The 26,248-nt window shown below is 39.2% G+C and overlaps 2 protein-coding genes across 4 annotated transcripts; one reads left to right on the plus strand and one right to left on the minus strand.

Moving 5' to 3' along the window:
• Positions 1-2,216: 2,216 nt before the first annotated feature.
• On the plus strand, positions 2,217-10,613 carry ap2s1 (adaptor related protein complex 2 subunit sigma 1). Its single transcript, XM_085380088.1, has 5 exons — positions 2,217-2,376; positions 2,921-3,070; positions 3,468-3,581; positions 8,430-8,489; positions 9,077-10,613. The coding sequence occupies exons 1-5, from the start codon at positions 2,374-2,376 to the stop codon at positions 9,176-9,178; spliced, it is 429 nt and encodes a 142-aa protein (XP_085236214.1). The 5' UTR covers positions 2,217-2,373; the 3' UTR covers positions 9,179-10,613.
• A 2,343-nt stretch (positions 10,614-12,956) lies between these two features.
• Positions 12,957-21,525, minus strand: rab4b (RAB4B, member RAS oncogene family). 3 transcript variants are annotated; one of them, XR_014907204.1, is made up of 8 exons: positions 21,349-21,525; positions 17,785-17,865; positions 16,919-17,033; positions 16,687-16,749; positions 15,839-15,993; positions 15,665-15,760; positions 15,303-15,478; positions 12,957-14,114 (listed from the first exon to the last, which is right to left on the minus strand). XR_014907204.1 is itself a non-coding variant. In XM_085380196.1 (7 exons), exons 1-7 carry the CDS (start codon positions 21,362-21,364, stop codon positions 15,363-15,365), a joined length of 642 nt encoding a protein of 213 aa, XP_085236322.1. In that variant the 5' UTR covers positions 21,365-21,525; the 3' UTR covers positions 12,957-15,362. The 3 variants fall into 3 exon arrangements, 1 of the variants encoding a protein (XP_085236322.1); XR_014907203.1 differs by having other exon boundaries at positions 12,957-14,164; XM_085380196.1 differs by having other exon boundaries at positions 12,957-15,478.
• Positions 21,526-26,248: the final 4,723 nt, after the last annotated feature.

Below are 26,248 nucleotides of genomic sequence, written 5' to 3' on the forward strand. Positions count from 1 at the left end.
AACCTTCGTAAACAATAGAGGCATCGTGTTTAAAGGTTATTACTGTATTCAACCTCCTGGAGTGTTGGATAGCAGAATCAAAACATAGCAGAAAATCATTTGTAATAAAAAAAATAGGAAAGAAATTATGTTGTTCTTACATAAGTTATTAAATTGAAGTACATAATGTGCACTATGTGTGTCCTGACAAGCTTGAATTGTGACCCATCATTAAATACACAGTCAAACAGGGTTCAAGGTGCACTGTCCTGTGTTTGAGTAAGTCCACACGCTTCTGTCCAATTGCATTACTCACTAGGTTCTCAGCAATATTTGCATGACCCCAATCACACGGACCAAGATTAGCTGGGGTCAAAGTGTGTGTTGAATAATGTGCCTCTGTTTTACATCCCTTTTGCCTACCTCCACTTGTTTTTAAAACAGGCCAAGGTCTTGCGACTATCACAAAACATTGCTATGCAGTGCTGCTTATGCGTATAATTCTTATATAACCACCATGGCAAATTTTATTTTTATTTTACTCTAAAATACGCGACAGAATCAAAACACAGCTGCAAGCATTATACAGAAGAAAAACACTGCACTTTTTGTTTAATCACTGGTTGGTTTCCTCTTTCATTTTATTATTATTTTTTCCATCCCACTTTCAGTCCTCGTTGTATCTGCAGCTAAAATATGTCTCAGTCCCAAGGGCAGCGCATTCCTCCACTCACAGTTGTGCAATCCCTGACAATCACAGTCCCCCATCCCCCCCACCTCTGACTCCCTAAACACCCAGAACAGAGGCAAGCTGTCCAAGCTGTCTGGGCAATGTTCTGCGGTGAATTGGCTGCCCAGGCAGACCAGTAAACAAACTCTGACTCTGCAGAAAACAACCTCCAAAAATAATGTAATCTCAAGAGGGTGCAAATAAGTTATATAGGCTATTGCTACTTTTCAGCCTGTAATGAGTTTGGGTATAAATCTTTTGTATTCTACAAATCTTCCTTTTTGTTCATATGTCTTTATGCTAATTATACGCAATAATCTAATATAATTAAGTGGATATAAATAAAACAGTTTGATTAACTGTGTATGTGACAAATACACTATCACGTTTGGGGACTTTTTTACATTTAGTAAGTCTGTATGTGAGCAATTTTCACCATGTGTATAAACAAATAGAGCAGACAAAAGTCTCTTTGGGCTATGATGATGTGATCTGTAGTGAGATCAGGCAGCACGTGGAAGAGAGCCTGGAGAAGTGGAGGTATCCTCGGTAGAGAAGAGGAATGAAAGTCAATAGAAGCCTGACAGAATAGACATGTGTGAATGAGACGGAGACCGATTTAACAGTGAAGGTGACAGACAGTGCACAATAGAGAAGAAGAATAGAGTGCAGGCAGGGTGGAGTGGGTGAAGACGAGTGTCAGGGGTGATTTGTCACAGATGGATAGCGGCAAGAGTGAAAGGGAAGATATAGATGTATGGTTTAGAGATGGTGGCCCTTACAAAAAGACAGGAGTCAGAGTTGAACATCCTCAGATTTTCATTGGGAGTGGGACCAGGAGGGATAGGATAGGAAATCAGTATATCAGAGGGACAGCTCGGGTGAAGTGCTTTTGAAATAAAGTTAGAGAGCCAAGGGTGTGATGTTTTGGACATGTGAGGCGGAGGGATAGGTGATATATTCGAGAAAGGATATTAAATATGAAGCTGCCAGGTAGGCAGACAACAGGAAGATCTTCGAGAAGGTTAATGGATGTAGTGATGGAGGACATACAGAGGACTGGTGTGACAGAGGAGTATGCTAGGCAAGGGGAGATAGGAGATGAAGGTAAACGATTCACTATGGCGACCCTTAAAGGGAGCAGCCAAAAGAAGAAGTGTTAACCAGTCTAAGAACTGACAGGAAATTGCCCAAGAGAACAGTGACATATTTTTAAAAATCAATTTTATAGTATTAGGATACTATAAAAAATAGATAACAAGTGAAATGCAATACTTGTGAAATTATTCGACAGGAAGTGCTTCCGGTAGTTCTTTCAGAAAAGAATAAAACCTGAAACAAACACGAAAAACTACAAAAATATTTAAAGAGATGGGCTCTTTGCTTCTCATGTGATCCACTGCACGACTCAATACGAGACGCCACACAGGGATGTTGGTTGTTGTAGTTCTATATTAAAATCCATTGCTTCTAAATGTGACAGGAAAAACTACAATCCCATCATGCAACGTGACGCAGCCATAGTTTTGCCACTTCCTATTAGCTTGGAGAAGATAGCGGACGAGCGGTCATAAAATATCGATGTATTAATGTGAAAATTATTGCACACTTACTTGGGAACCTGCTGCTTTGGAGTCTCTAAGGTTTATATTTGGGAGGCGAAAATGGTAAATATGTCTCAAACGAACTATGTTGTATTTTCTTCTCATGTCAGTAGCATTTGTCGTTTGGTTGCTAGCATCTTAGAGTTCGCCAGATCGGCTATTCCATTCAGTGAGTAGAAAACGATAAGCTAACTGGGACGCCAACAATTTTAAATCAAGATGTTTTACCAAACAACTATCAGTTTACTGAAATAGATCGATTTTATTTTGCCGAGTTCTCCGAAAACGATGCTGTCAAAATGAATGGGTGTGGTTTAGCTAACACTATGTTTAACTGTCGATAAGCTGTAGATAAGCTAAGGGTAGCTACAGTTACTTGTAATATATCTTACATATTAAAATAGTTGGATACCTAAATGGTAAGTATCTCCAAAGTTATATTATGTACGACAGCTACTAATAGGCAAAGTAAGATTATATTGTGTGTTGCTAATGAGTCATTTCTGGGAGTTTCATAATTCTGTCAGTGTCAAACTGCTTAATATTGGATGTTAGGGACAAGTAAAGAATGCCTCATTTATTTATTTTTTTGTCTTGTTTCTTACAGATCCGCTTTATCCTCATCCAGAACCGAGCGGGAAAGACACGACTGGCCAAATGGTACATGCAGTTTGATGATGATGAGAAACAGAAGTTGATTGAAGAAGTGCATGCTGTCGTTACTGTCAGAGATGCCAAGCACACCAACTTTGTGGAGGTATGGGATTAGGCAGTGCCGCATGTACCCACATTTTCTTTTTTCAAACAATTCTTTGACGTGCTAGAACAACAACCTCTTTTCTCTAATCCTGTATAATGACACAGCTGGCCCAGCTCCTTCACTACATAGATATTGCAGGCATTATCTCTTAACATGTTTTTTTTCTATGTTATATGATAACTGAATGAAATTCTAGTGGAATACAACATCACATGAAAAGAGAACCCCTTTAGTGGATCAGGTTTTTAATGCTGTTAAAAAAAAAAATCAGCATGAATGTATGCATACTGGGTGTTTTACCGTACCGTGGGAGCTTCAGCCCTGGTAAATCTGCTGCTGTTGTCATAATATGCGAGATTAAGCTCTTAAGAGGATTTTTCTGTTGTTCTCACAGTTCAGGAACTTCAAGATCATTTACAGACGTTATGCTGGTCTGTACTTCTGTATTTGTGTGGACGTGACTGATAATAACTTGGCGTACCTCGAGGGAATCCACAACTTTGTAGAGGTAAATGAAACGCGCAATATATAGACCTAGTAAGTGAGCTATGATAATTTAGTTGTCATGGTCTGATGGTTTTCAAGAATGTCTCTCAATGATTTTGTTCAGAGGCTATCATCCTTCACTGGCTTGGAGCTCCTTTAGAACTTCTCTGGGTTGTAAGGATTGCAGTAAAATTACATGTAGTAAAGGTCTTTAGTAGTTAAAGTTGAAGTATATACAGTGGAAGTGAAAAAGTAAAAAAAAATATAAACTGGATTACAAAGAAGCGGAGGAAAAGAATATAAATTAGTTAAGCATTATTATGTACAGCTAAACAGAATCCACGTATTATTTACCAGCCTATATACATTTATAGCTAAATGCACATATATTTCAATATTATTTTTTAATCTTTACATAACACAGAGAACAGGAAGAAAAACAAAATCCCCTCTTGCTTCTTTCATTAGTCTCCACTGGTATTCTCAGTTTTCACCCTGGCTCAAAGCATCCCATATTCAGCAATTAAATTCTGCCATTTATTTTCAAAAATATCTTTATTTTGATATATTTCCTCTGCCCATATAATGATGCTGTTATTCAAGTATTTACCTTCCACATAATAGAGGACAATTGTAAAAACTGAATTGGTAGCAGAGATCCACTATGCTGTGATCTGACTTCCTGCTGATAAAATCTGCATAAGACTATAGAACTACAACATTATACTATAGAATGCCCTATTTTTGAAGCATATTCCCAGTAAGCAAGTATCTATAAAATAATTCAACCTGTGAAATTCAAATTTAAATATCAAATGTAGTTATGCAGATATAAACCCTTTCTTCCATGGCATACATAAGTCCAATTTTAAAAGATGATATGTTTTCTTTTTTATCTGTTGCTTCTGAAGAGCACATCATTTAGTTTTTACATTATTATAATATTGTTTCCCAAATGTGAAAGCCATTCTGGATTTCAAATAACTCAGGTATAAAGGATGCTTTAAATTCAGAATAAAGTGCTACCTGAATTTCTGCATTTTTAAAAGTCTAACGTATTCATAGTTTTTAGTGAAGTCAGATTGTTTTCTATAAATCTGACTTAGCCGAAACTCATACCACAGCTTGTATCTATAGTTTAAACTTTTAGCATGACGCTGTATTTCAGTACAAATTCCAGAACCTATTAAAGCTATGTTTACGTCACATTCATTTTACAGTCTTGGGTGTATCATTTTTGACTAGTGTTAGTGTTATACCATGCTGGAAAAAAATGTTATCGTTAAAATATTGATAGATTTGATAACGCCTTGCCACATAGATACACTGCAGTGCCAAAAGGCAGTATTGCACTATTTTATGACCTGGCTCAAAAGTCACAGCATGAAGGCTGATCCCAGAGTTTCTAAAAACACCGATTTTATTTTAAAGTACTTAAAATTTCAGCAAAAAATGAAAGGCCAGAGAGCATAAACACAAGAAGTGCCATCCTCCTAAGCCAACCTCAGGCATGGCTTTATCCAATCTCTGTCACTGCAAGACAAGTAGAGGTTTCAGATGGGTGTACCACCTCCCCTACTCAAAAAGGTTCTTCCAAGATCCCCAAATAAAGAAAAGACCTCTCTGGAGTCTTCTGGTTCTTGATATCCTAGATCTGAAATACAAATAGGGAAAGCAGGACAATATGTGTGCCTTGCAACGGTGGCATACTTATTCCAATCAAGCTAAATCAACCCTGGAAAGAAGATTAAGCCAGCAAAAATCTCCCAGAACACTCAAAGCGCTGTATAGATGCCTCATTCACCCATTCACACAAGCACTTTCTTCTGTGCGTAAGTCCTTTCCATCTACCAATCACACACATTTATACTCCGGTTGGCTGCATGGGAGAGCAACTTGGGGTGGATTTGGCATGCATACTGGAGGAGCCAGGGATCAAACCAGTCACCAACCTTCCGATCAGTAGAGGACTTGCTCTACCTCCTGAGCTGCAGCCACTCCCATATTAAGAAAACTACTGTCTGACCACTACACAGAAAAACTTAGTCCTTTTAAAATAATTTAAATGGATTTAATCATTATGAAGATCACACAAATTGCTACACTGCATACACGATAGTAACATGCGATCAACCCAAATTGGAGTATAACACCCGCAAACCAAAATGATTACTCAGAAATGTTTGTAACTGAAACCAATAGTAGTAACTAATAATCTCAACTAGGGCTGCCACAAACGATTATTTGGATAGTCGACTAGTCACCGATTATTTTTGCGATTAGTCGACTAATCAGATCATCATCCATTGGACGTAAAACGTACAGCTTATTGCACCAGCAGCATCTGCTCTAATATAACTATCATTAGCTTACAGCTTTAAGTGTTTAAGGTCTGTGCTAACTAAAAATAAAGACAAGATGATAGTTTATTAAATTTTAATGAAATTTGCAGATTGTTTCGGTGAAGTTTAATAAACTCCTTGCTATCTAAAATATAACAGGACACTGGAGTATATTCTGGAGCATCTCACACTTCTGATAATCAGCTGTCTGCTTGACGTTTATTCAGCTGTGTAAAAACTATAACTTTAATCTCAGCCAAACCGATTTACTCAGGAACAAATAAAATACTAAAAAAAAGCCAAACAATAACATTGTTAAGTTATCTAAGTGACTTATATATCATGTTTAACCTGAGTAGCGAAAGACAGCGGTGGGTTTGAAAACAATTTGCCAGGAGTCCGGTGTTCTCACGGCTCTAGTGAGCCTAGCCCCCGGCTCGCTATCGAGCTAGTGGGTAACAGACGTCTCCGAAAACGTCAGAGCGCTTTTGAAAATATGTGGTGTCCTGATAAACTGAGCAGATATTTGAGGTTTACACAGCTACATTCTCGCCTGAAAATATGTTAAACGTTTATTTTGTGACCCAGAAAGAATAATAAGAGTAATATTAAAACTAACTAGCTGCCGCCATTGTTGGAAACTGAGCTGGGCCGCGCTATGAATTCTGGGACACAGCTTCTTCTTCTTCGGGGTTTAACGGCAGCTGGCATCCTTGTACATGCAGTGCTGCCATCTTCTGTTTCAGTCCGTTATTACACTCTTAAATCCTACTACTCATTCCTGCGTCCTTTGTGATCTTACAAAGCTTCAAACGACGCGTCGACTATTAAATTAGTCGTCGACGATTTTGATAGTCGACGTAATCGTGACTAGTCGACTAATCGTGGCAGCCCTAATCTCAACCAGAAGTGATCTGTTGTCCCCACAACATAAATAGTCACATACCAAGTGGTTCTATACCACAGAAGGTTACTATAGCCACAAAATTCAGTATCACTCCCCACGTTGATCACAGCAACAATTGTTGCTTAACACCACAGTTACCATTATTACCTGGCCAACAACAATTGCAAGTGATCCAAATGAAACTGACCAACTTCTCCAAAACACTAAAGGTCACAGCACAAAACATTCACCTTATCGTTAGGCTTAAAAAAGGCATGTTCACACAGAGACATAACTAAATACCACATGCCATCTCAAGAAAAGACCTACCTGCTATAAACACAAGGGCATAACTTTAGACTTTTCCTGCTCATAAATGCTTGGAACAATCTTGTCACTCCTCTGCTCCTCCACTTGGACCGCTAGCGCTGGCCATAACTACGGCTTGACAGACTGACCACGCGCACCACACACATACTTTTTTTTCTTCTTTTTCGAACCTTCGGATCATGTGCGTGCCGAACTGTGGAGTGGGGACCGGTTCGGATTACGGATCAATAGTGATCTGTTGCACCACTAGCCATAACTAATGAATGCCCTCAAACTGCTGTCAGAATTCCCTCCAAAATTCAATGTCGCTGGTTTCATTTTGAGCAACTCTGAACCTAAAACACCTAAACAGATACAGAACTAACTTTACCCATCTAGTCTTCAGTGGCGCATCAGGTTCGAGACAAGTTATGCTGCCTTCATGGACTTTAATCAACAGTTGATATGAGATAGTTATTTTTAAAATGGTTGAACTCCTTTGTTATCAAGCATTTAGTTTAATCAGTGATTTAGAGAGCATAGGTAGATCACGGTGATTGTCTGGACACATCAGTCAGCTTGAGTGTGCTTTCCTCTAAAGCTTAGTTTAACATCTCTTTATTTTTCTAATCATTTAGTCTTTAAATGATATGGTAGCAATTGAAATTGTGAGCTTAAAGTACAATCTAGTGTTTGCCACTAGCTAAGACAAACAGTTGACCATTTTTTGTCCAGAGCACCCGGGAGTGAAGGTCATTTGATGTAATGTTTGACTGTGAAGGAATGCACATTACGGTATTCTCAAAATGAGCTGTCTTACTTTCTAGCTGGCAAGCTTGTTATTACATAAAGCCCCATCTAAACACCAATGAAGGGTTTTTAAAAAAATTATTATTATTTTAGTCAGTGAAAATATTCTCATAAAAGATACCATGCCACACTTTCTATTAGCTCACAGCAGGATTTGCTCACAGGCTGGTTTTAACATTCATTGTAGCAAATACAAGGGGTCAGTAATTCTGGCTTTGTAAATGAAACCGTATCACTGCTCGAAATGATCTCCTGTGGAAACGAGATGAGGCCAGACTCACATTAATTTTAAATGGCCACATTTTAGATGTAGTAGATATAAGTGTATTACATGGTTTTCAAGTGGATTCTGCTGCTGCTACAGCATCACATAATTTCTGCACTAGTGCATCACATTAAGGTAGGGGTGTGTGTGTGTGTGTGTGTGTGTGTGTGTGTGTGTCTTACTAAAGTAGTCTGTTTGGATTCTTATCTGATTGAATTGAAAGTCTGTATTTTCAATTGCTCCTTTGCTTCTTGGAAGGTGCTGAATGAGTATTTCCACAATGTGTGTGAGCTGGACCTTGTGTTCAACTTCTACAAGGTAAGCATATTGAGAAGTGAATTCTTCCCCTTTGTTTTTAAGAGTCTTGATATCCAATTAAAAAGAACTTGAACAGAGGAGGACAAAAGAGCTCTGAAAGTGCTTTTTTTAGTATAGTGCCATGGTAACTGATATAATAATCACAGGTTTTTTTTTCTTTTTGATCTTAAATACTTTAGTGGGGGTGGATTCTTTTTTCTTTTCATAAATGCTTAAACTCCCTTGACCCACCTGCCGCTAGTGTTAATTGCTAATTACCTAAAAAGCATGTGAACATCCGCCCACATGCTTTACTCTAACACCGCTCATGTATGACATGGCCAGAAACCAACAAATAAGGTAAATCAGCTGTTGACAACTACAACCTCTTTCACAAACTACAACACACCTGAGAAAAGCAGGTGATGGAAAGAAGAGTGACTCATCTTGTCAGGTTAATTTCTTTGTCACTCTGGTTATTTTTACACAATGATGACAAATAGCAGGCTGGATGACTACTTTGTGATATTTGTACTCTGTTTTGAATCATCTTAATATCCTCAGTTTCATCACAGTGTTGGGCTCTGTCCTCTGAATTGTGTTTTAAGGTGTACACGGTGGTGGATGAGATGTTCCTGGCGGGGGAGATCAGGGAGACCAGTCAGACAAAGGTCCTCAAGCAGCTCCTCATGCTCCAATCACTCGAGTAAAAAAGAAGAAGTAGTAGAAAAAAAAAGTCGATAACCATCTATCTTACCTGGATACTAATCTGCTGCCCTGGCACCCAAAACATCTTGCTCATTTTTTTTGTATCAGTCTGAAATGGACATTTGTCATGTTCCTGTCTCTGCACAGCCAACATTTACCGGGACTTCAAGGGAAAGGGGGGAGGGGGTGTTTAGTAAAGAAGATTAATATTGTTTAAATATGGATATGAGTCCAATTAATCTTTTGTCACAAGTCTATATGTTGCAATATTCTGCACCCGTCTTACTGGTGAGGATGTTTTGAAGGCTATACAGCACATTTCAACAAGTTAAAATTACATATACTGCCTTAGTTACACTCAGCTGTATTCTGTTTTTCTTCTTCCACAAGCCAGTGGCCACAGAAATGAATTATTCCTGTAGTAACCACAAAGTAATTGCATCTATCTCTGTGCAGTGTGGAAACAAGTGTCACACTGCTCTCTTCTGCCCTCCTCTCATTAACCTAAACATGTATTTAATGGCACTACTGTGACTAACAAGCACCATAGAGACTGCCTATAATGACCCCTGTGCATTGAGAAGTTATAATAGCCTCGCAGCCTTTTCTATAAGTAATGTTAAGCAGGTCTTGGAAGTTTTAGGATATTCATCATGGCTGCTGCGCAATTTATATCTGGATTGGAGTATAGGCAAACTACGGAAACCTCTTCAGACCAGTTGACCCAGCACAGCTAGTTCAATTGAATGGAGTGTGCTTAGAACGAGTGTCGTTCTGACAGTTTGTTATGGCAACCTGTGCTGTCCAGACGTCCTCATGGCTGATGGTGGTCAATAGTATAGGTCATGTTACATCCAATGGTTGCACAGTGGTATGTTGTGATGATTTCGGTTGCTTTTGAAATAATCTTTGTCATTTAATGCAGCTCGTTACATCAAATGGTGCTGGTTGGTTACTCTTAAGAACACTTAAAACTATCCCTAGATACAGAAGGTATATTTTACATAAATCAGTAATGTGAAAATTGCTTTGTATGGTGTGTACATACAGTGTAGCCTGTGTTGAATATTGTGAACACAAATAGTTCCTGCTCACAGTATTTCCATACATTCCTTTGGCATTGCATAAAATGAGTTGAATTTTAAATTCCTCTTAGAAAAAAAAAAAAAAGCTTTTACTCACATCCTTTTGCTCAGCCTAAATCTTTGACATGGTCATACTAATTTTAACCATATCTATTCACAGGTCTCAAAGGTGGTTTCATATATTCAAGTTTTGTATTTTATTTTTTAAAATTACGGTAGTGAAATATGTACTGCTTCCCTTCTTGTCCACCTGAGTTTGTTGATGAAAGTGATGCGTGTAGTACTGTCTCCTGTTCACTTATGCCAGTATCTCCCTCTTTGTGTAAATAATAAACAGATGAAGTAATGCAAAGGTTTCAGTATCTGACCTAATATTCTGGGAAGAGGGGATTTTATTAGGTGTATCTTGACTTTTTTCTGATGTCTTAAAACATGTAGTCATGCTACACTGCTAAAACTGTTGGGCTGATTTCGTATAAAACAACACTCAAAGCTACTGACAAAACATGTAAATACAAGTCTTTAAAATTCAGATTTAAACCTGTCTAGTGCATCAGCGCCATCTAGCGGTAAGCCAATCCTTTCCCTCGGTGAATTTGCAATGTGGTTATGAAGTCATCTTGATAGCCTGTCTAAAAATCAATAAATCATTCAATATATCCACTTGAGCTACATTAAACCGCTCTGGCCAATACTCCATCGACCCAAGAGCATAAATCCAGACAATTGTGACAGAGGGCATTTACTCTTCATCATATGAGTCCTCTGATATCCTAACCTCAGCCTGACTGCCTTTGAGAGAAATGACTTGACAGAAGAAAGGCAGGCAGAGGTAAATGAATCATGTACCTAGTAGGACCCATTGTTAAATTTCAAGGTCTGTTAAGTCAGCTGGCTATAAATCTGATTTGTAAATGCTGCTTGCGTTGCTGTGCACGAGGGCTGGGGGTCACCAACATTCAGGATCCGATGCACTTCAACGCCCTTGAGCAATAACCGAGTGAATACAGTGGCTTAATGCCAAAGTTAAAAAATTTTAAAAAAAAAAAAAAAAAATCCCTGATAGCATTAACATTCAGGAAACCAGTGAAAAGAGTTACATGAAAAACAAGCAGTTTACTGGGAATTGCATAATCATTACAATCAATGAGCAACACTCACCCTTAATAGACAAATCTTATTTACAGGATAGGTTACTTGAGATGTACAGTAGTATTTAGGTTAGATTATATAACATTACTAAGCAACAACTGAGTTGGATTGTGTTCATCACATTATTAAGTCTATACTGGAACAAATGAGAAAATGTTCATATAGCTACTCTGATTAACTTTATGAACTGTACAGCGAATACAGATGAATGCAGGCTAACAATTCAACAGTTGACTCAATAACTGCGCATAGATGACAGCCTGTGAACGAGTGATCAGAATTGCTGCTGATGGCCACCTACAGCTCACAAAGTCAACACCCTTCCATCATTACCTCCACGTCAGCAGGGAGCAATAAACCAATCAAATCTCACACAGCATGAGATCACACTATTACACCATTTTTTGTTGCTGCCTGACAGCATCAGAAAAAATGAAACCATATGAAGAATCTCAGTTGTCATTTAGTAAAAAGATAACATCTAAAATTAATATATTTATTACATTATACAGTTCAAGTAAAATAAAATGTACAATTCTATAGTTACAGCATATAAACAAAACAAACACAGATTCAAAAGTAAAAGTGCACTTGCAGAAGGAGACAAACTATCATGCTATGCAAATATTTTATGAAAGCAATGTGTTTTGACCATCTGTCTCTTGATGTCCTATATGATCTCATGTTTGCCCTTTCAGTGTGCTGGCTCAGTTGAGCTTAAACACATATGGTTTGTCTGGGAGAACGTATGCCAACACAGAGGCTTGAGAAATACGTTTGCGCACACTTTGTTTTTGAGCTCCTCTTGGCTTGGTTTGTATGACCTGCTCTCAGACAGTGATTCAGACAGAAGCGGTGCCTTTGATTAAACAGCAGAGCGGGGGCTTTGGATTTTCTAAGCCATTAACTTGCAACCTCATTTTCCTCCAGCAGCACCACAAACCATGTTGTCAGTGTTACAAGCAGAGAGGAAACTGTGTTTCTGTGGAAATTCCCCTGTTTCTCTCTAGAGTAATACAAGGTCTGTTCTCAAGAGAAAACATCTGGGTCAGTTCAGTGGTGCAACAAAACTGACATTTTGCAGCAGAGCTGCAGAGGGAGATATTAAAGGGAAAAACTTGGAATTTGACCCATACACTGAGGAGATGTGGTGTCTCAGTTATACTGAGAGGGCCACTTTGCTGGCATGGATCGGTTCTACTTTTCCGTTTAGAGGGTCAGGGTCACCGATAGTCACAAAAACAAACAAACAAAAAAACAAAACCCAACTTCATCTGATGGAGGTGGTGTCTTCTAGGGTGAGAATGGCCCTATCAATAGAGCATGAGGGATTATTGTTCCGACTATAAAAAATAAAATATTACAAATCATATACTACAGCTCAAACGAGCACATATGGAGGATCTTGATTAGCATTTTAAGATGTCAAATGAGGAAATATTTATCCCTCCAGTATAGCTCCACTTGTACAATCAATGTCAATGAACAAAGAAGATGATTTGAGAGTACATTGTCTAATAATAATTTTGTGTTGTCTTTTATCCCCCCCCTCTGATATCCAGAGCTTAAAGAGAAGTGATTACTTGGAAGTTTAAAAACAGAATCCTGTCAAATTGAACGTACAATGTGGCATGATTTTTAAAAAAAACAACAAACAAACAAACAAAACAAAGGTCAAACCTTTGGCTGGTTGGGCGGCACAAAAGTTTCCCAAACAAACCAAACAAAAGCCAACTGTGGTTTCCTGTGACGTCTTATACAGTACGTGCATGTATGAATCTACGAGATGTCATGGAGAAAAGCCCAGCAGGAGTCAAAAACATTATAATGCCAATTTATCACTATAACTGGACATGTGAATTTAAACATGGTGTGAATCTGATAGAGCTCAATTTACAGACTTGTGGACTTTTGGTTTAAATAAAGAGCAAAAGTTCTCTTTTTTGTGCTTTCAACCTGACCCACAGCCTTGCCTGTTTGGGTGTAGAATGGAGTGATGGGATCATCCCCCCATGAGAGTTTATACATATCAGTGTTGGGATTTATATGCTATGAATCCATCTGGTCTACTACGAAAAAATTAAAATGACAGGACAAAGTAGAAAGGATTTTCATCACACCTGGTGTAAATCGTACCCAAAAAATGTGATGTTTATCATTTATTTTCCATTAAAAAAAATAAAATTCTCATAAATGATGGAAAATATTATTTTCCATCATTTATGAGAAATATAGTTAATGATGCATGATTTTAAAAAAAGAAAAAAAGTAAGGGATGTCTTTATGAATGCTAAAACTAGGAAGAAAAAAAAACCCCAATGACCCACACTAGGACAGGTTGAATGCACAAAAGAGTTTAACAATAATAATTTACAAGCAATGATATGTAAATGCTCAAAGTATTTTGGGGATTGCTAAAACCAGAATGAAAAAGCGGAGAGCAAGAGAGAAAAAAAGAATAACACACAACAGTAGGTCAGCCCAAACACACAACCCTTGACTTTGTCCTTGTCTGATAAGTAACAGAGACCATGGTGGAGGATGTCTCTTTACATTTCCACTTTGCTCACACTGAGGGGTTATGCTGTCCAAACGCAAGAGCAAACCGACCCCCTCAGGTAAGCCGTAGACTCTTACCAGAGGTCAAGGGTCATAGGTTGCAGTGATCTCCACGACCCAAGGTGATCCAAGGTGTGTAGAACTGAAGGAGAGGGGGAAGGACGATCACACACCAAAAAAAAAAAAAAAAACCTGGAGCCGAGATGTTTAAGAACAGGAAACAAAGTGAGCACCGACACGCCCTCATCAACGCTAACACAGATAAAACCTGTTAGTTTACAAGTCCCACTGGTCACATGAGTTAACAATAGGGATGGGTATCGAAAACCGGTTCTTGTTGAGTTTCCCATTTTTGCAATCGATTCCCTTATCGATTCCAGTCGCCCCGAATGACGTCACCACGTTGCAGAGCGTCATTTACCTGGCAGGAAACATGGCGGCTCAAATGCTAAAAAGTTTGGTCATACTTTACGAGAACGGATGACAACAGGGCAACTTGCAAAGTAGAGATTTCATTTAAGGGAGGAAACACTACGAATATGCAAAAGCATTTGCTCACAAAACACGCGATGACCTTAAATGTATGTCGTGATTTTATTTCTGCTCCAGACTCGTGAATCTCAACCCAGCAGCAGCGGTAACGTTTGCACGTCCTCTCCCGTTAATACCGCAGGTAAATAATCAACTAACAGTGCATATTATGTTAGCGCGATCTGCCTTATTACAAACCTGCCATTACTGTGCATTTAGGTGACCATGATGAGAGACAGACAGAGTCTGGTTGGCTCAGATGCTGGCAGTTCTTGCTGCAGTCTACCGGTAGCGTCTCCTTTCAGGCCAGGATAGACGAATGTCACAGAGCAGTGATTAAGTTTGTGGTAAAAGGCTTGCACCCATTTGCCACAGCAGATGCCCTCAAATTTTCGGTAAGTGAATGTGTTTAATTGTAGGCAGGGACATTACTGAATATTCTTGTGTAATTGCTACAGAATAATTTATGTTATACTTTGTTATTGCTACAGAAGAATATTTATTTTACATTTACAATTTTTTCCCCCGGGGACCCTGTGACACCCCATTGAAGAGCCATAGGCTGAATCTCTTAAGATCTCACTGTTGGGTTTGTAAGGCCATGCTACTCCTAAATTTCTATCTTGTTCAAAGAGAAGATATAAAACAAAGTTCTAAGCTAATCGACCTTAGTGTTCTCCTTTTTAAAAAGAATCGATAAGAGAATCGATAAAGAATCGAATCGTTAAACAGAATCAAAAATGGAATTGGAATCGTGAAAATCTTATCAATACCCATCCCTAGTTAACAAGTTACTGACCTGTAGGGGGAGTTCTGTCTGTGTGGACCTGTGGGCTGGGGTGAGGGTGGGTCCCGACCCCTAGCAATTACACTGCTGCTTATTCTGTGTTGTGGTGCCTCTGGGCTGTCGCAGCTGCCTCAACGAAGCATCTCCATACTGAATACCTGAACCCATCCTCTCTGGGTCCAACTCGCCTTTGAGAGAAGCACAATGAGAAACATCAGTGACACAGACATGTATGCTCTAAAAATGTCAGATCCACATCACTTCATGTGCTCAAGCTCTGAAAGCATTAAAAACAAAACATGGAAATGTCACTAAATTCTAACAAAAAACATCCACCTCAGATACACTTCTATAACAAAGAAAACAATGTGTACCTGAATCTATCTTGTTGAGAATGGTGCGAGCACACTTCAAGAAACCCTCCTCGACATTTTCACCTGTTAGCGCGCTAGTCTCTAGAAACATCAGCTCTGTGTGTGGGAGAACAAAAATACTTCTAAGAGTGGGGAAAAAAGCATTTGAAATGCATCAATGTACAGATAAGTTACCATTCTCCTGAGCGAAGCGTGAAGCTTCAAGGAAGGTCACCTCTCTGTCTGCATCCAAGTCTTTCTTGTTGCCACACAGGATAATAACAATGTTGGGACTCGCCAGTGTCCGTGCATCTGTCAGCCAGTTAGTCAGGGCATTGTATGTCTCTCGACTGTAAGACATTTTATTCATGTTATTTACCCAATTTTCTGTTTCAGTTTGTTTTCAGCATGAGGCTGTAGCTCTAGTTTCATTGTATACACTTGTCTGTTTCCCTGTGCGAGAGTGTGTCAGGTGACACCATCTGTGATGGACTTCTGCTTTCCTCTACAGACGCTACCTGACAGAGGATGCCTCTATATTACAGCTCTTGACAGTCCACACTCCACCTCACCTCAACAAAAGCCCATAGTTTGTTAAAAGCAAACTACTGCATTCAATCCATCTTGAGTTTACGACCCAGAGTTTATGAAATACAGTAATGTGAGTGGTCTGTCATTAAACAGCACGATTTCTGGAGGCTGTACAGGCACAATGTGACTCCTTTTGTTAGTTGATATATGGACTCGAAACTGTATGAACACTCAAAAATAAACTAAGCTTCAAAGTTAAGTCTGTAAAATTTCATTTTAATTGTAGTCACATTTAAAATTTTCAATTAATCACAGATGCCAATGCCCACACCAAATACAACCTTACATTTTGTTGCTTCTGGGAGTCTTAGTAAACATGTAGTTTTTATTCTGGGAAAATTAAGGTACAACTGTAGTATCTACATCCCATTATCACAGCAAACAAAAAAGCTCACTTTGTTAGAGAAACTTATGAAAAGGAAGTGGGAGCACGAGGGCAGTGGCTGTTTTACCTGGTAATATCGTAGACAAGAAGTGCTCCAGCTGCTCCTCTGTAGTAGCTGCGTGTAACAGATCTGCGGAGAAAATGGAGGAGAGAAAAAAAAAGGCTCCTTTAAAAGATCAGATGGTGAGATTTGACAGGAGAAACTGTCCAATCATTTTAACAGTTATCATCAGTCAGACACTTCATTATCCCAGTGGAGCTGGGACTTGTGACTTTAGGTAAATTTTGAAGGTAGATACCGAAATCGCTCCTGGCCAGCAGTATCCCAGATCTGCAGTTTGACTGTCTTTCCTCCAACGTTGACCACTCTAGACCCAAACTCCACACCGATGGTGTGGTTGGAGTCCTGTTTAACTGCAGTAGGAACAAACAGAAGACAGTGTAAAAAGGCACAACGTGAAATATACATAAAGGAGCAGGAAAACAAACGAAAAAACTACATGTGTAATATTTGGTGTTTGGCTTGTTTAAAAGACCTCTGCTGCTGTTTTCAAATACCTCATATCCACATTATAAGCTACAGGGAGTTGCAAATTAGATTAACAGTGCCAAGTTGCCCAGCCTCTCTTTCTCTATCCACAGGGACCCCTGAGATATCTTAATCAAATTAAATGTAATCATGAGCACGACTCTGTACATGAAGGAGTGTTGACATGGTTTGTTTTTTTTAAACCACCCCTCTGAAACTGAATTGACATTTCAATTTGTATTTTAAACAAATTAATGTTTCATATGGAGAATTTTAACAATATAATGAGAGCATCGAGCTCGGTGTAAACTCGGCCATTGTTAGCTAGAGAAAGTCTACAGGAAGTATAATGTTTTCCCTCCATTTAACCACACAGAAAATTGTCTCTTTCTGAAGGACAGTGTGAGGCAAAGAACTGTGGTGATTGGTTTTATTCTGGGTCGACAAATGCCCACATCATCCTGTCATTGTACTCTGACTCATACCAGTCAATGAAGAATTTTCTCCAGATCATCCGCAGACTAATGGTTTAGTCAATATGCAACTCGTGAAACTGACTACAATAATTTCTTGAACGTGTCCATTTATGTGTTTGCACAGTATTAAACTTTAGAAATGCAGCGTTTTAGAACTTACACTTGTTCTCAATGAACTGGTGGAGGAGACAGGATTTCCCCGTCCCAGCACTGCCAATCACCAGGAACTTAAACAGGAAGTCTGCAAGCACAAAAAAGGAGGTAGAGATCAATGCAATGCCAACATCAATGGAGAACCTGCTGCTCTTTGCACTTCCATCCTCAGGGACAATCCTTCCTCTTAATCCCATTGAGCTACTACTTTCATAGTATCCTGCCAAACCCAAATTAGCCTACTAATCACAAAGCGCCTAGCATGTAATCAGTTTAACTTGCCACTTACGATTCTAATTTAATACACTTGTTTGTCTGAGGTTGAAAATGAGTGTGTCTGAAGCCTTAGAAAAGCACCAACACTTAATAACACATGTCATTAGAGCAAGGTTTGAGCTTTAGCATTATTAACCACAGCTTAGGGCAACAGACTTGCACACAGGTTGAATAATAACCAAAGGCAGGCTTTTGCACAGATGTTGTGGAAAGTGGGTCTTTTCTTTGAAGGGCTCAATCCAGCCAACACAAATGATCCATAATTACTTGATCCCTTGACATGCAAACCCATTTAGAGTACAGATAGCCATTGTGTGCTGTGGCCAAAGATAACACAAGGGGGTATTTGCATACTGGATGTATGCTGAACGGCAGTTCTGACCAGTATACTGGGAGATCTGATAAGGAGAGTTAGGCATGAAAAGTGGCTGCATGTGTGTGAATTTACGCTGATCAGTTATGAAAACCAAGTTGCAAAAAAAAAAAAAAAAAAAAAAAAAAAAAAGGGCTTTGGAACCAGGATTTCAGAATTTCTTAACCACCCAAGCAGTAGCAGTAAAGACCTGACCATGTGTTTCATGTACAGCTTGTGGGGCTAACACAACACAATAATTGGGAGGAATTCTGCATCATTCCTTCCAAGAGAGCCGTTTCAGTTCATATATATTTGTTTGCTCCCTTTCTAGGTCATGCTACATAATTTCAACTAGGTCAGGATTGCGGTTTGTTCATCACTCCCCAAAAATTCTTCTTTTTGAACCACTCTGTTGTTTTACTTGAGTCACTGTCTGGCTGCGTTACCCAACTTCTTGAAGCTCCGGGTCATGAACTGCTCCTCTGTTCTTACACTGAGAACATTTTTTGATATAAATTTTAAATGAAATGTTCTGTTAATGGCTACAGGCCATCCAGATCCCAAGGACAGCCCAAAACCATGATGCTACCTCTACCATGCTTATCATTTTTAAAGGCATGATACAGCACGCTCTGAGACAAACTGCTAACAGAAAAGTTCTCTTCCTCAGGGGGAGGAAACAAGACATGAAAGGTTAGTGCTTAAGTGAATCATAGTCTTTGTATGTTAGATTAGTCAAGTCTCATCTGGCTATACTTGTGATTTACATAAAGACCAGCCTGTATGAGAAATCAGTCAGTAATCCAGGTAATTCCTAAGGCTTCACAAGCTTTATCTTGCAACTTTCAATCTCTCTTAGCTCTGGTTAAGTAAGACATAATAAATAATTAGAGAGGTAGTAAATGAAATGCAAGACATGCAGAAGTGATAGTGTTCTCCTAAATATGTGAAAGCATGATGGCAAACTACAGCTTCCCTACTGAGAACTTGTTCAAGTTGAATTTTAAGTAAATTTTCAATTTCACTTTGAGCTCAAACAAAGGTTCTGAAAGCACAAAGCCTGGCAAGTGATTACTGGCTGCTGTTGATATCACCAGCTTCACACAAAGTCAACAGAAACAGTAAATCAAAGTATGAGATTAATCTTTACTTTCTGGGTGACATTTAAACCAATTATGTCATTGCTCCATGAGCCACCTTCATTTGCTGACACACACCTCCGCCAGCTCAGGTCATGGTGCACCTTTGTTGAAGCGGGTGTTTTCTTAAGCAACACAAGCCAGAGGTCAAAGTCTCGGTAACAGAGTAACTGCAACAAAGCGAAGGCGTCGAAACCCACTTATTTTTCTGTGTAACAGCAGTCAGCGTAACATCTCAACCACACTTCAGTGGCTGTGACAGTGCTGACAAAAATCAGAGACAGACCGCTCAGTTTTAAAAGTTAGCCCAAGCCTTTCTGCATTTTCTCAGACATCGTATACTTCTGTGTGAGATCTGGACACAACAATCAAACCATCAATAATGTCAAAAGCAGGGAGAATGGACTGCAGCAACTACCCTCTCAGGCTACTTTATTCCTCACTCATCAATATTAAGTACCCCCCCCACCAGGGAGGATGGGTGCAATGGGTGAGCCCTCCCATCTCTCTCTCTCTTTTTTTTTTTTTTTTTTTTGGGGGGGGGGGGGGGGGGGGGGAGATCCGACAATATAAAAAGTAATGATGAATAAAAACTAACAGCAACAAAAACTTCAATAAAAGGAGTACTACTACAATATTTCCTTCTCCCCCTGCTACATGTGCCAAATTCTGTAACATCAACATAAACTCATGATTCTCATGTTGATAGACATTACTGAAATTAACAAGTGAAAACTATGCATTTTAAAGCACTTAACAGGCCCTTATTGGATTCATAATGCCTTTTTGTCGACTTTTGATCGTCCAGATGAGACAGTTGAGGAGACAGAGAGAGAGAAGGAAAAAAAAAAATCAATAAAAGTCTTTTACAGGTCCCATTAGTGCTGGCACTCTCCCATAAATGTTGCCCACTTGGATAAAGTTTCATACGAGGAAAGAGAGAGACAGGGTACAAGTATAAACAGAGGGAGAGAGTGTATCTGGGAGTGCAACAGGAGAGGATGATGGTGTCCCATTTCATAACAAATGGCTCTGCAGTGTCAGGCTTACTGACTATCAGACAGAGTACTGTTTAATGAATTTATGAGACCACGAATACATCTCTGTATCTGCTCATTATGTGAATGATCATAGATAAGTGCAGGCAGCATTCATTCTGTCAGGATTCATTTATAACGTATCTGTGTCAAGTGCAAGAGCGGAGTTACTTTAAATAAGCATGGAAGCAGATGCATTACACCAGTGAGACACCAAGCAACGTCTGCCCTGCAGGTAACCGATGCATGATCAACCATCGCTTTCAAACTTCCTCTTACAGGCCTTGTTGCTAGCAGTTAAAAGTAAAAATATACATCAAATCGCAGCAGCCTTTCCTGTCGCAAGGTCACAGAACTTGCCTGAATCTCCCCAAGTTCACGTTAACTCAACGTCTCTACACATGCTATTAATGGCTTTTGCTTAAAGTTTGGCCAACTTTTACCCGTTGATGTCTCACCATCTTCTGCTCTCCTTGTTGCCCGTGAAGCACTACACGCTACCATCAAACGACAGAGGTGTCAGTTAATACACACGAAGAAATCTAACCAGAGCACTTTAACTGACCTACGTGTCAGCACTGAATGTTAATTATTACTGTTAAAATCCACAGACACGGTGAGGTGGCAAGTTAGCCTGTGGCTAAGCTAAGCTAATCTTACAGTTTGCTGATAGCAACGCTGCCAGTCTGTCACATTAGACCACGAAGCAGTCATACATAACAGCTAGCAAGCATTAAATGACCGCCTACTCCACACAAACATACCGTATGTCTCAGACATGTTGACCCTCGCTGTATGGAGAACTCAGTCGGACTCTTTTACTGTTCTTTTAGTACTGTGACAGCCGTGTGCCCGCTGGCTTCACACCTCTTTACGGTGTTTATCTACGATGCTAGAGGTTTCCTTTATCCTTTCCCAGCTTCCTCTGCTCCGACCACAACCAGTACAGCTACGCGCTACGTCATTAGTTATCTAGTGGTGTTGCGTTCATGTGTTATTGGCTACGTTGGAATTTTAAGAGAAGAGACGAACACGCTGAAAGGACACTGGCATCGCACAGAAACTGAGTGAATTTTACGAATAGACAGTTCTCATTAAACTAATGAACGAACGACTAGTACAGAAAATGATGCTCAGTTAGAGAAGCGTGAAGTCTAGCCAACTTTAACTAAGCTGAAAAGTAAAGCGCGTTGTATTAAGACAGATCAAGACACCAGATTTTCCCTGTATAGTTTTTACAGATAGTTTATTTATGAATCGCAGTGTTCCAGCAACACATTGTCATCGATTACAAACATACCACAAAATAGACACGAGGTAGATGAAACTAAATAAATAAATAATACGAGCAAAGTCGAATATAAATGCAATAAGACATGACATCGAAATATTACTACAATATTGTACAGTATAGTGTGGAAATAAGAAGTAGAGTGAGCTTGTGCATTGCCTCTCACAGAATTAATGTAATCTTCCTGAGCAGAGGGAAGCCATCGTATACTCTTTTGGCCATATAGTATGTTGTACAGGATATAGGCTATATTACGGTACGTGCAACATGAAGCCACAAGATGGCAGACAAAGATAGAGGAACTTGAGAACTGAGTTTTTAAGAGGCAGCAGAATGTAGCAAAACCCATATAGATCCCTCTAACAACACTAAAGTTTGAGTTTAACCTCACGTGATGTGACTATTTTGATGTATTTTATAATTACTTTTGCATACTTTTTCTCATTTAAATGCTACTATAAATTAATTTTGCACTTTTTCTTCATATGTGCACTATGGAAACTGATATATTGCTCCATTAATCCCATTATCTTGACCAAAACAAACAAACAAACCAATCAATAAAAAAAGAAACAGCACACAAATACACTATGTCAAAATATGTCTGTGATATGGGAGTTTGGCATAAGTGTGGAGTGGCTGGCAAGCAGAGAACTCCTTCCTTGTGAAGAAAATTACTTGAAGCAATCTGAGGTTTTGAAAGAATCCAGAATATCTGTTTTGTTCTTGTTCTTTGCTTATTTATTCATCACCTTACCATACCTGGATATACATACATACACACATGAGCTCACAGCAAGCCCAGGGCCCAGGGAGTACAGGGCCGCCCAAGGGCAACAGGTGATAGATTACAGAGCCTTCCATTCTGCTACTATCTCTCCAAGTCCCTCCCTGCCTTTGTTCTTCTTTGGCAGATCCACTCATCCTCCCTGGCCTTGTTAAAAGCTCTTTTCACTAAGATTAAAGACAGAAGGAAACACAAGGCTCAACATCGTGTGGGGGCACGGATGTTTTCTTAAGGTGGGCTACAAGAATGGCTGGCCTCAAAGGTGTGCAGCAGGCTGAAAGAAAAAGGGGGAGGTGGGCAGGTGGGTGTGCTTCCGTTAGGCGCTTTTCCTTTATGGGTGTCCCAATGCTCATTGTATCTTTGTCTCTCTTGTCCTTTTCCTTGTCCTTTTGTTCACTGCAGTATCATCACTAGAGTTGATATTTGCTGGGCTGCAGGACAAACAAGGTGTTTGCAATATCTGCGTGTGGGATGTTTGGGAGTTTTGACCTTGGGCTGTGCTGACGCAGTTCAGACAAATAGAAAAGTTGCCTGCTGGATTCACATGCCGTTAAGAATGCAGAAATACAAAGGGAGGGAAAATGTGCAGAAATGAGACTTCTTCGTGCACCAATCCAGACAGTCTCAATCCCAGATCAAAACAAATGCGTTCATTAGGGAATCCCCACATAAACCATACAACATTTACAATGTTTACAGCAAACAATGAGTCATGTTCCAGGGCATAGTTGGAGACAGGTGAGCTCTGTATTTGGCTGGCATCACTGTAAATATAAAGGTGTCTGTCACACCATGAGTCATAGCCCACACAGTAAAACAGATGGATTCTTGCTGTTTTAGAAAGAAAACAAAGGCATTAAGTTTATGAAGTAAGGGCTATTAAAACACAAGGTGTTGTAAATTGATGAAAGGTGTGAATGCATTAATGAGTGAAACACATGCAAGCATTTGTGATGACATACTTCACCTATGCAGAACTTGAAGTCTGAAAAAATCTAAAACCCAGCTGTTAAAAACATAAGAGGCAGACTGTCGTGTGTGCTAGTTTGGAGAATGACTAGTACAGCTCTGCTTCCCACTAAGGGGGTGTATTTATGTGCATACCTGCTCTGTACAGTAGTCCTTGTGCAACTGTTTGTTTGCACACCAGGGCATTCACTTCAGCTTCTACTTCACGTCGCTCTGTTTAAGTCAGCAAATCCACACAAGAGGATGAGAGCAGAAGCCCCAGGCTATCTGAATCACAGTAAGTAAAGGGAACGGGAGTGACACATTTACAGAAGAGGGCTACAGTGTTTGAAACGAGTGAGAAGAAAAAGAGATCATCTTTTAAAGTCAAACTGAGGTCTACACAAAAAGGAGAGCAGTCTCTCATATCATAAATATCAGCTTCCTTTTAGCTAGTCATACTTCATGTTCCTTTCATCTTCCCATCATCAAAAGAGATGTCACGCTGTGGGTCCCCTACATTTAGCTAAAAATACATAACAGCCTACAGCACTGCATTTTGGAAATGAAAATAAAACCACAATGACTAGCTTATGTCATGCACCCTTTGTATTTGGGTTTTGCTAAGATATTTAAAAAGGCTCGATAATGCTGACTGACTCAGTGCAGTTACAAAAACAAGTGTGGATACATTGGAGATTACTAAGCACCTTTAATCTAGTTGAATTTACTTCTGTTTTTTAAAAGGTATGCATGCCTACAATGTACCTAATGTACCAGCTGAGTAGGAACAGAGAAACCTAAAACAATTTTGTGTTGCTGAATTCCTTCTATTGATATTGTTTGTGGAAAGAAACCTTACAAATGATATTTCAATAAAAGTTATTTTTGGGTGGATCTGCATATTTGAGTTTCCCAGATTGTTTTTCCGAATGCCCGTCCATTTTTCTGTGATTAGGGCCGGCACTAGCAGTACACGGAGACTGTGTTGGAGCAGGTCTTAAACAGGTGATCGGTAACAGATGATAAATTGTATCTTTTAATGCAGGAATGTTCAACTCATCTTACATTGTGGGCCCATAAAGCCCACTTTGATCTTAAGTGGGCCATACCAATCAAATCCCCCCTTCTGTTGGTGTAAAGGCGTTTTTGTCATTTAATCCCTCAGATATTTTAATAATAATAATAATAATAATAATAATAATAATACATTTTATTTAAATAGCGCCTTTCAAAGCACCCAAGGACACTGTACAACAGATAAAAACTGGAAATATACACAATGATAAAAATAGAAGATAAAAGTTAAAACATACAGAAATTTAAGAATAGGCAATTTTACACAGATGAGTTTTGAGGGTGGACTTAAAAAGAGAGAATGAACTAATATTTCTGAGGTCCGGGGGTAGGGAATTCCAAAGTCGAGGGGCAGAGCAGCTAAAGGCCCTCCCTCCCATTGTGATCAGACGAGCAGAGGGAACAGAGAGAGAAAGAGAAGATGAAGATCTGAGGCAGCGGGATGGGAGCTTCATCTGTAATAAGTCAGAGAGGTACGGTGGAGAGAGAGAATGAATAGCCTTGAATGTATACAGAATTATGTTAAAATGGATGCGAAATTTGACCGGGAGCCAGTGAAGTTGCTTCAGGATTGGGGAGATGTGGTGGGTAGAAGAAGTCCTAGTAATAATACGGGCAGCAGAGTTCTGGACACGTTGGAGCTTGTTGATAGATTTTTGTGTAAGGCCAAATAATAATGAGTTGCAGTAGTCAATTCTAGAGATAACAAGATTATGGATGAGAATGGCAGTGGCGTGAGGTGTGAGGAAGGGGCGGAGGATATAATATAATATTTCTGATATAATAATATCAGAAAAGGAAGTGCAATTCTAACAGCATATCTCTTTTTCTATATATTAAAGACTATTTGGGCTCATGAAATAAATGTGGAAAATTGCAGAAAAAGTTCATTGCCCAGACTGTCCTGTAAAATTTATTTTCTATGGTAGATAAAAAACTGGAACCTTTCTGTCAATCTGCTTCTCAATTACTTTGATCTATTATCATGGTCATGGAGGAGGTCATTAGGAAAAGCTAATGCAAACAAAACTTATGGAAATACAGTCAGACTTTTTTGTTTTGCGATCGTTAGTGACGTTACAGCTTATTGGCCTTTTGAAATAAACCCATTGTAAGGCTCTTTCCATTAATAGGCTACTGTAAGTTTGGACAAAAATAACCAAGACCTTTGAAGATTTACAGTTTGTGGCACTTGTTAGCTTAATATAAAGTTAAAGATACATTTTACTTGAAATAAGGACTGAGAATTTTGCAATTACCTATGCTAAAGTCCCAGTATGATTATTATATAGACTTCATTGTAGACAACAGCTGCTGGTGGCTAATGTAATGGACATGTAAGTATGTCTGTACTATTTTTAAACTAGACTGTCTAATTTCACTCTGCAGGTGGCCATGTACATGCACTGAGGTAAGGAATGAGTGTCAAAAGAAACCAAGAATGCTTTGGAGTTCAGGGTCAAGCAAACCCAAAACAGCAACAAGCCTGGATTCTTTCAGTGACCGGTGAACTAGTTGATCATGTTACTTCAGGGCAGCTTTTGGTATAAGCTTGTTTGTA

This window comes from Rhamphochromis longiceps, linkage group LG14 (genome assembly GCF_057381845.1).
Source record: "Rhamphochromis longiceps isolate RC_006_pf linkage group LG14, R_longiceps_female_GT1.1, whole genome shotgun sequence".
Classification (NCBI taxonomy): domain Eukaryota; kingdom Metazoa; phylum Chordata; class Actinopteri; order Cichliformes; family Cichlidae; genus Rhamphochromis; species Rhamphochromis longiceps.